Consider the following 8374-nt stretch of genomic DNA (forward strand, 5'->3'; position numbering starts at 1 on the left):
GCCAATATAGTCACAGACCCAAAGTTACTCAGAAACAAAACTGAATGCAGTTCAGCTAGCCCCAAATCGGAGGAAAAGCCAAAGAAATGGGATGGGGGTAACAGTGCTAACAAGCTGCCAAAAGCACTGTTGCCCAGAATGCAGAGACTCACCAAGGCTATCCTTTGCCATTCTTAGGGCTATAACTCCGCAATTGTGCCACCATAGCATTGTAGTGTAGACGTGTGCTACAGAAATAGAAGGGTTTTGTCATTGCCGTAGTTAATCCACCCCTCCAAAAGATGGTAGATAGTTCCATCGACCTAGCAGGATTTAGGTCATCTTAACATCTCTCAGGGGTGTGAGTTTTTCATATTGCTGAGCAACATAGCTAGATCCACCTACGTTTTAGTTGTGGACCAGGCCTTAGAGTTGAGCTACAGTATAAGTCAATTTCTTAAATATCCAAATTCTACTAGGAAATGGATAAACAAGGACAATAGACCAAACTCCCCTGTGTCTGTTACACCAATATAAACTTTTATACAGGTGTAACAGCAAAATTTGGCCTATTGCTCTGATTTTGGTCTGAGAATGAGCAGAGGTCCAATAAACCCCTCTGAGAAAGGCCTCCATTTCATCAGATTCTGCTTTCCTGAGGTGCAAAAAGACACCATTTCACAATAAAACAAAGGGGTATTTTATTTAAACACAGTTCTTAACAAGGACTCTGGTGAAATGGAACAAGGCACCTCAGTTCCTACACCTTTACATCTTCATCTCATTGGGCACCTCCAACCAGGGATCCACAAGATACACTCATGGCTGAATAATGAAAAATGTAATTATGAATAATTTGACAAAATCTTCAGCTAAGTTAACCACAATGAAGAGTTCAACCAGCTCTACTCGTACCCATCTATGAGAGGGGTTTTGTGACTGCTCGAACCATGACTTGATGCAATGCTGGCCCCTACGGGAAAGGGGACAAGGAATGGTAGGGTTAGAATGGTCCATGACACAAGCCTGCGTTCTCCCCTCCACTGCAGAAAGCAGTTCCCCGGGTCCAGTACTGGGCAGCGAAGGAAATTAAGAAGACATGACTTCTCTGTCTGCCACCAGGGCAGGCCACACTGCAGGGGGCGCACACACAAATTCCTAAACCACCTCTGGAGGTGGCAAAATGTGGGTAAATGGACAGTACTTGCCAGAAACACCCCGCAAGAGCACGTGCGTGGTTACATGACGTTCCTAGAAGGCAAGATGAAACATCTCACCTCAGGTCTTGCTGCCTCTTCCTCCCTGTCCCTCTCCTCAGAGCATTCCAGCGGCCCCACTCCAACCCCCCGAGTCCAGCCACCCCACACAACCAGGCCTCCATCCCGCCCCCCCCCTGTAGGCGCACCCTGTTGCTCAGGTGCAGGGGTTGAAGTTGAGCCCAGATTCCCCTTTATCACAAGCAATAGAGCTCCCCCTCCCCTGCCTGAGGGGCTGCAGCCCAAGCTCCCCTCCTGTTCCAGCCCATTTTAATCCCCGGGTGGGACTAGCCCAGGTGGAGGCAGGGAGCTATGCTACTCCCCCATTGCCACAGCAGGGGGCTCCCTTGCTCCTCCCCTGAGGACAGGGGTGACACTGCTGCCCCCTGGGCAGCCCTACGCCTTTAAATGGCCCCTCCCCCTCCGCTACAGCGGTTGGCCATGCCCCCTTGTCGCCCTCAGGGACAGCATATCCCTTCCGGGTTTGGCTCCGCCCCTTCCGGAACTGGCTCCTCCCCCTCTGCTGGTCGGTGAGGTGGGTCGGGAGTGCTGGCGGGTGAGGAACTGGCTGTTGGGTCCCACAGCCCGCGGGCGGAGCGCGGCCTAGAGCCGCGGGGGAGGGTCCCGAGCCTCTGCTCGGCGCTGGGGTCGGGGGAGCGGCCCCGGGGTGTGCTAGGCTCTGGGGCTGGCCTTTGCCGGGGGCAGTAGGGGCGCCAAGGGTGGGTGGGTGGGAGGGAGCGAGGGGGGGGCTCGTAGGGAGGGAGCTCGGGGGGGCCTTTTCGGGGCCACTACAGCTGCCTTGACTTGATCTTTTTTCTCCCTAAGTGCTTCCCTTCCCGGTGAGACAGCTTCGGCCCAGATCCTCCAAAAGCACTTTGTGGTTTACTCCCATTGACATCAATGAGAGTTAGGTGACTAAACACTTGTAAGGATCTGGGCCTTCCTGCCTACAGCACTTTCCCTCCCAGTGCATCTCTGATGCCTTGTAAACGCAAGTGATTCAGCTTTCACAACACTCCTGTATCATTATCCCCAATGAGCTAGAGTTACAGAAAATTACTTGTACCCTGTGTTCACTCAACAAGTTAGTGGCAGAAATAGCACCCAGGAATCCTGACCCTCACTCTAATGCTCCAACCACTAAACCATGCAACTGGGAATTGATATTTTTATTGCGCGTGAATGTGCAGAGAAGATCTGGCTGTTAACTCTTCTGTTGAAATGTGCTTTTTTTTGTTTTGTTTTATCTTGTAGGTATGTGGTGATCACAGTGAAAAATAGAGAGGGGATCTCCGAGGTTTTGGAGAGACTCTTCAGCCAAGCATAACATTGCACAAAAGGTGTGTCAGAAAAGAACAATGCTATTTTCTTTTTGTCACATTAATTGTTTGTAGCTGGAATTTGCCAAGGTCTGTGACAAGAAAAACTGTTCGCGTTAGCACCCTCTCAGGCTTGGGACTTCAGATACACATTTCTCTACTTTTGTAGTATTTCCTTAAATGTATTATTTACTTTTCTCGTGCTGAGTACTGTAGAAATAAAAGTATGCACCACCTTGTATATATGTATATAAAGCATGTACTTCTGCTTTTGTTGCTTAGTGGGAAATAACTAGCAAAACAATATGCCAGATTAAGAATCCCTTTAGTGTTGACGACTGTCTTTAGCAAAGTTTATTTCAACAAGGGGAACGGGTGTTTAGTGAACTAATAATTTTAAAATTGCCCTAGTTTATTTCTGAAGACTTAGTTTTCCTTTAGGGCTCATCAAGGTAATGTGCAACTGCAGAGAAACTCTTCCCTGTTTAGACAAGACTGGTGTTATATTCACATGCTCTTATTTGAACAGCAGAACTAATTTTAAAAGTAGTCATTTCATGGAATGCATCTGATGTGAGAAAAAAACATGCAACTTAGTTAACCTCCAGTGCATCTTGAAAGTATCATGACATCTTTTTTCAAGTTTCAGTTTCTGAATTCATAATCATGGAATATACAGACATATGTACAATATTTTTATCCCTAAAACTGTGGAATATTTCATGTAGCAATTTTGTTTTTTGTTTGGGGCTTTTGTTTGTTTGTTTTGGGGGGGGTTTTCTGTTCTACATCATTCTATTCATATGTTAGGTAAAATTGTAAAGGGGTTATAGTGAAGATACCAAAGAAAGGTAAGACAAGAACAGTAATTTGGATATGGATTAGGTTCATATTAACATAATTAATTTTTCATTTCTAGGTTACGAATTTGGATCCAGCATTTTAATCAGATGGCTCTTTGGGCCATGTAAAATGAATTGGGTGCAGTTCACTCTTCAGTGGACACAAGGGGTCCAAGTCTACGCCCGTGAAATCACTACCTAAGTTGCTGTCTTCAAAATTGGGTGTAGAGGCTGACATACATTTACACACCTACTTGTAGGTTTTGATACAAGGGAGAAGAGGAGGAATGTGGGGAAATTTGAACTGCTGCTGTCTGTGCCTCACCCCTTCTAAGGATTAAAAGAGAGATTGGGTTGGGACCAGGTTTATCATTTTGGCACTGAACAGAAACCACTACATTTTTTTTTTAATTTTTTTTTTATGAAGTAACGTAGTTTTCTTTCCAGGCACTGGATGACCATAGCTAAACAATGTCTGGACTACGTGGAGCTGTCCATGCAAAATGGATAATAGGGAAAGTAATTGGAACCAAAATGCATAAAACTGCCAAAGTGAGAGTGACAAGGCTTGTGCTGGATCCTTATTTACTAAAGGTAAGGTCTGGTCACCAACTTATTTTGCAAGATCATTTTCATATTCACTGTCAAAGAAAATTGTATTGACTCTCTGAAATACTAGGATTTCATTGTAAACTGTTTACATTGTTAACTAATTAAGAACATTGGGTGGGAATTTGGCTCTGAATATGACTGCATAGAAAGGAAAACAAGTGTAAGAACATAAAATTTGCCGTATCAGATTATCCATTAAATGCATTTCCTTGAATGTTTGTTAACACACATTTTGATCTGAGCTGGGAAAGTGGACTATTCGTGCTTTGATTTTTGAAAAGTCCTTTTAAAATTTTTTATAAGTTTCTGGGCTTTTGCTCCATTTTGAAAGCTTGAAGTTATAAAATAGTTTTTGTATATGGTGATATTAAAATAATTGCCTAGTATATCTTTTTCCTAACCACTTTGTTGAATAAGTAATTGCAGAAATTATTCTTTAGCATTTGAACCACTGAATCAATTTAGATCTATCAATAATAAAATAATCAGACTATTTATAAGGCAAGCCTCCCTCAGTTATTATTAAAGACTAGATTCAAGAGAAACCATGCTTTCTTTAATCAATTCTGCACTTTATAAGATAAAAGAAGGTAGGTTAGATTTGTAATTGACTCTTTTTTCTGTTTTAGTATGCATTTTCCACAACTTTTCAATCATAATTTACATAATCTTCTCAAGGGATATAGTCTGGATCCTGATATTTTCCCCAGACAATAAGTTACTAAAACTGGACTAAAATGTGCTCATATGGGAGATATTGGTGCAACACTAATACCACAGGGATAGGGACTTGGGCGTATTGAAAAGGATGATAATTATATAGTTTCCTAACCCCTTCCCCTCTGCAGTTTATGCAAATTATTATTAGGCTTGGAAGAGCTTTGACAACCATTTTTGCTGAATGTGATGCAGTGTCATTCTGGTGCATCTTAAGCATGGGAGGGACTGAGATGATAAACCAGAGGCAACTAGCGGTCAAGAATGGAGTTGATGAGTCAGAGATTGGTGAATAGTGACGGTACCTAGGGCGAAAGACCTACCCTGGGTGAAGAAGAGCAAATGTTACATTTGCCCAGTTCTACCGTTATACCATATGCATCTACCAGTGGCTTTGCTTGGGCAAAAACCCAGTTAGTTATGCATACCTGCACTACCAGCCTGATAGCAAAACTTCCAATTCATTTTGCTTTTGAACATAAGTTTACTGGTCATCTTTTTTAGTTTTGAGTCCTAATGCCTGGGTTTCCTTTTCTCCTTCTTTCCAACAGTTCTTTAACAAGCGAAAAACTTATTTCGCTCATGATCCATTGCAGCAATGTGCCGTCGGAGACATTGTTCTTCTAAAAGCTTTGCCTGAGCGGAGGACCAAAAATGTGAAACATGAACTGGCTGAGATTGTTTACAAGGTTGGAAATGTCATAGACCCAGTGACTGGAAAAGCCTGCGCAGGAACCAGGTTCCTGGAAAGTCTAACAGATTCAGAAAGTCTAACTGAGGCAGACACCACCTATCTAAGTGAAAAGCTCCAAGAACTAAATGTTTCCTCAACAGAGAAATAAAGGGTGGGAAGAGGCCAGTAAACAGGGGGATTTACCTCTCATCTTTACATGAGAGATTGGTTGTGCCCATTGTCTTAGGATGTAAAATCTTTCTATTGTTAGTAACAAATAATAAACTGAATTACTTCCAACACTAAAATGACAGATATTTTAAAATTGGGGAATTTATCAATTAGAAATAATGTGGAAAAAACTTAAATCACAATGTTCTCAATGTTTTATTTTCTTAACACACAGTTTTGCCCTATCTTTAGCAAGAATGTCAAAATTACCACCTCAGTCACAAAATTAAGAATGGTTCTTCTTTATTAAGATGTTTAAGAGCATAAATCTATATATATAGTTTAATATTCATGGGAGGGTGTTTTTCCCATGTTTGACTGTCTGAACCCTGGAACTGAATCTGTTGTGGTTTGTAGCCTAATATTTAAAGTAACACAATTAAAAGTTTTTTAAAATATTGTAGAAATCCTATAGCCATATGTTTATATATGTTGTTTCATTTTATTAGTAGTAATGCCACTCTATAGCAGCAAGCCTGTTACTCATTTTGTACAGAAGGTTTATGAAATGTTATAATAGAAGCATGTGCATTTAAACCACCTAATTTTAAATGCTTACTATTACAAATTTTATCTGCTTTATCATAAGACATACTAAAGGAAAGGTTCCCATGTGAAATTGATAAAAGTCTACAATGAAACAGTGGCATAGCTTGACAAAGTGAAGAGATATAATCCAGCACCCATTGAAGTCAAAGGGGAATGGGAAGTCGATGAGAGTTTTGCTGTTGACTATCATGAGGGAGGTTCTTAACCAATAGGTAGGGGTAAAATCTATATCTGAGGGAGAAAAGTGGGTCCTTCATGATTCACATAGTTTGTAAAACAAAGGAAAAGTACATGTGTATCCAGCACAGATATAGGGGAGGGATGTATCTGTTTTAAACTAAGTATTGTGCTGCAAAGAGAAAAGTTACAAAATATGAGTATTAGAAAAATCCCATAAATGTAATATAAAAGAGTGGAAGTAAAGATGCCTGAAGTCTTATCTCTTAATAAGAAAATCTAATTAAGGCCCCAAATACTGCAAAGAGATGCAGGGATCGAGTCTCTAAAAGCTGTACCAAAGAACACATAGTCCATGGCAATTCAGGATTACAGTTGACTTGGTGCTGCTGGGATTCTGGGCCTGTTGACACTATTGCGCCTCTTGCCATAAATTAGAGCTGTTCCAGGGCCTGTGGGTTGCTCAGCAGTCAAATCTACCGGGACATCTTCTCCGACCCTCAAAATACAAGGTTTGCAGGGGACAGCAGAAGAATATATATGGTGCAACTGCCCAGGGGCCAGGCCCAGAGCTGGGGGAAGGAATCTTCACTCACTGACTCTTCAAATGGGTGTATAGGTGTGCCTGCATCCATCACTTTGCAGGGTTAGGCTTGCAGCCTAAACTTCCAGAGAATCCATCTCTGTGCATGAGGTGCTACTGATAAAGCAAGATTTTGGAAACTGAGACCCTCTTCAGGAATATGAAATCAGTTGTGCCCCCTTCCATTCTACCATGTGTGGTTAAAGATCTACCCATTTTAATTTATGTGCTTGCTGTGGGAAATGCTACACTAAAGGCTTAGGCTCTGGTGCTTGTGAATCTGTTCAGCGGTTGCCAAAAGCCATGCTTTGCTCATCAACTCATTCGTTATCCATGTGCCCACTGTTCTGCAAAATTAACTATTATAAACAGTACTTGAACTCATTTTCTGTTGAACAGGTCAAACCCTTTTACGCTACCGGACATTTATGGTGTTAACAGAATTTATATCCTCTCTGTGCTCACCACCATAAAACAATTGGCTAGGCAAGGCTTTTGTTAGTGCAGTATGTTGCTCTGATAGGCTTAAATATAATTTTTAGTCACTGGGGGATTTGTTTTTCTACACGAAGTAGTTTTAACAAAGATCTAATTGACACCCTTGCTAGCAGGAAGAATGTGGTGTGGAAATGTACCTGTTCGGTGAATTAATAGGACTTTCACTGAAGTCCTTGTCAGCAGAGAGCCTAAGGAAGGAAATGTCATGGAGAGATAATTATTTATTCACAACTGTCACAAGTTCTTTTAAAAGACCTATTTACTGTACCCTTTCTAGCCCCGTGTGCCTGTGTACCTTAATGACATAAATAGCAGCAGTCCTAAAATTCAACTACTACTTTAAAAATTGATAATATATAGTATATTTTACAGTCCTCAGTTTTTTAAAAAAAGTCAATTTTTTATGCTTGTTAAATTAATGCCTAAGCCTAGAGTAAGAGATGAGAGAAGGAAAATATTTTTCAGTTTGTGTGGGGGTGAAGATCTTACATTGTTAAAGTTGTGTCAAAAATCAGTTCTGTATTTAATTTAGAAAGTGGGAGTCTGGGATGCTTACATCTTTATTCATGTATTTTGAAGGACCTTGAGTGTCTGTAATTTATCCACTATGCTCATCAAAAGTGCTGTGTTTTCTGAGTCAGGATTGAGGCACATTCACACAGTAGTTCAGAGGAGTTTTGCACTGCTGCTGGTTGGGCTGACGATAACAGTATAATGATTTCCAGGGCTGTTACACTGCCCTCTTTCAGCACCCTTACATTTGCTTTAACCTTGTTAGTACAGCCTTGCTTGTCTGGTATGTATGGGAAAATACACCTTGCCTATGTAGTATGCTCTCAGCACTGTGCTATACAGATGCCGTATCTCCGGTGAGAAGGTATTTTCCAGTTTTCGTTCTTTCCTCCAGCAAAAAAATGAAATTGTAATTATGAGTGACA

At 41.4% G+C, this 8374-nt stretch overlaps 2 protein-coding genes across 16 annotated transcripts in view; one reads left to right on the forward strand and one right to left on the reverse strand.

The window, feature by feature from the left end:
* Positions 1 to 1334, reverse strand: part of LOC120387403 (merlin-like) — a 30551-nt gene extending 29217 nt beyond the window's left edge. For 4 of the 10 annotated variants that reach the window (XM_039508115.1, XM_039508116.1, XM_039508107.1 and 1 more), the window contains exons 1-2: positions 1257 to 1311; positions 153 to 227 (exon numbers count right to left, since the gene is read on the reverse strand). The gene's annotated coding sequence lies outside the window, so the exon portion shown is untranslated. Of the gene's footprint in view, positions 1 to 152; positions 228 to 1256 lie in introns of all 10 variants that reach the window. The other 6 variants (XM_039508113.1, XM_039508111.1, XM_039508109.1 and 3 more) reach the window with 4 other exon arrangements.
* Positions 1335 to 1688: 354 nt separating this feature from the next.
* MRPS17 (mitochondrial ribosomal protein S17) lies at positions 1689 to 6697 on the forward strand. 6 transcript variants are annotated; one of them, XM_039507249.1, is made up of 5 exons: positions 1689 to 1791; positions 2490 to 2575; positions 3474 to 3760; positions 3844 to 3990; positions 5277 to 6697. In XM_039507249.1, exons 4-5 carry the CDS (start codon positions 3868 to 3870, stop codon positions 5565 to 5567), a joined length of 414 nt encoding a protein of 137 aa, XP_039363183.1. In that variant the 5' UTR covers positions 1689 to 1791; positions 2490 to 2575; positions 3474 to 3760; positions 3844 to 3867; the 3' UTR covers positions 5568 to 6697. The 6 variants fall into 6 exon arrangements, with proteins under 6 accessions (XP_039363183.1, XP_039363178.1, XP_039363179.1 ...); XM_039507250.1 differs by having other exon boundaries at positions 1727 to 1770; XM_039507244.1 differs by lacking the exon at positions 3474 to 3760 and having other exon boundaries at positions 1692 to 1791.
* The last annotated feature ends 1677 nt before the right edge of the window (positions 6698 to 8374 follow it).

The sequence above is a fragment of the Mauremys reevesii genome, linkage group 20 (genome assembly GCF_016161935.1).
Source record: "Mauremys reevesii isolate NIE-2019 linkage group 20, ASM1616193v1, whole genome shotgun sequence".
Lineage (NCBI taxonomy): Eukaryota > Metazoa > Chordata > Testudines > Geoemydidae > Mauremys > Mauremys reevesii.

What these genes read in the sequence shown, in the direction of transcription:
- MRPS17 (XM_039507249.1), top strand. Translation starts at nt 3,868, where the DNA reads ATGTCTGGACTACGTGGAGCTGTCCATGCAAAATGGATAATAGGGAAA. An exon ending in TGGATCCTTATTTACTAAAG is followed by an intron (nt 3,991 to 5,276) that starts GTAAGGTCTGGT and finishes TCTTTCCAACAG; the next exon opens with TTCTTTAACAAGCGAAAAAC.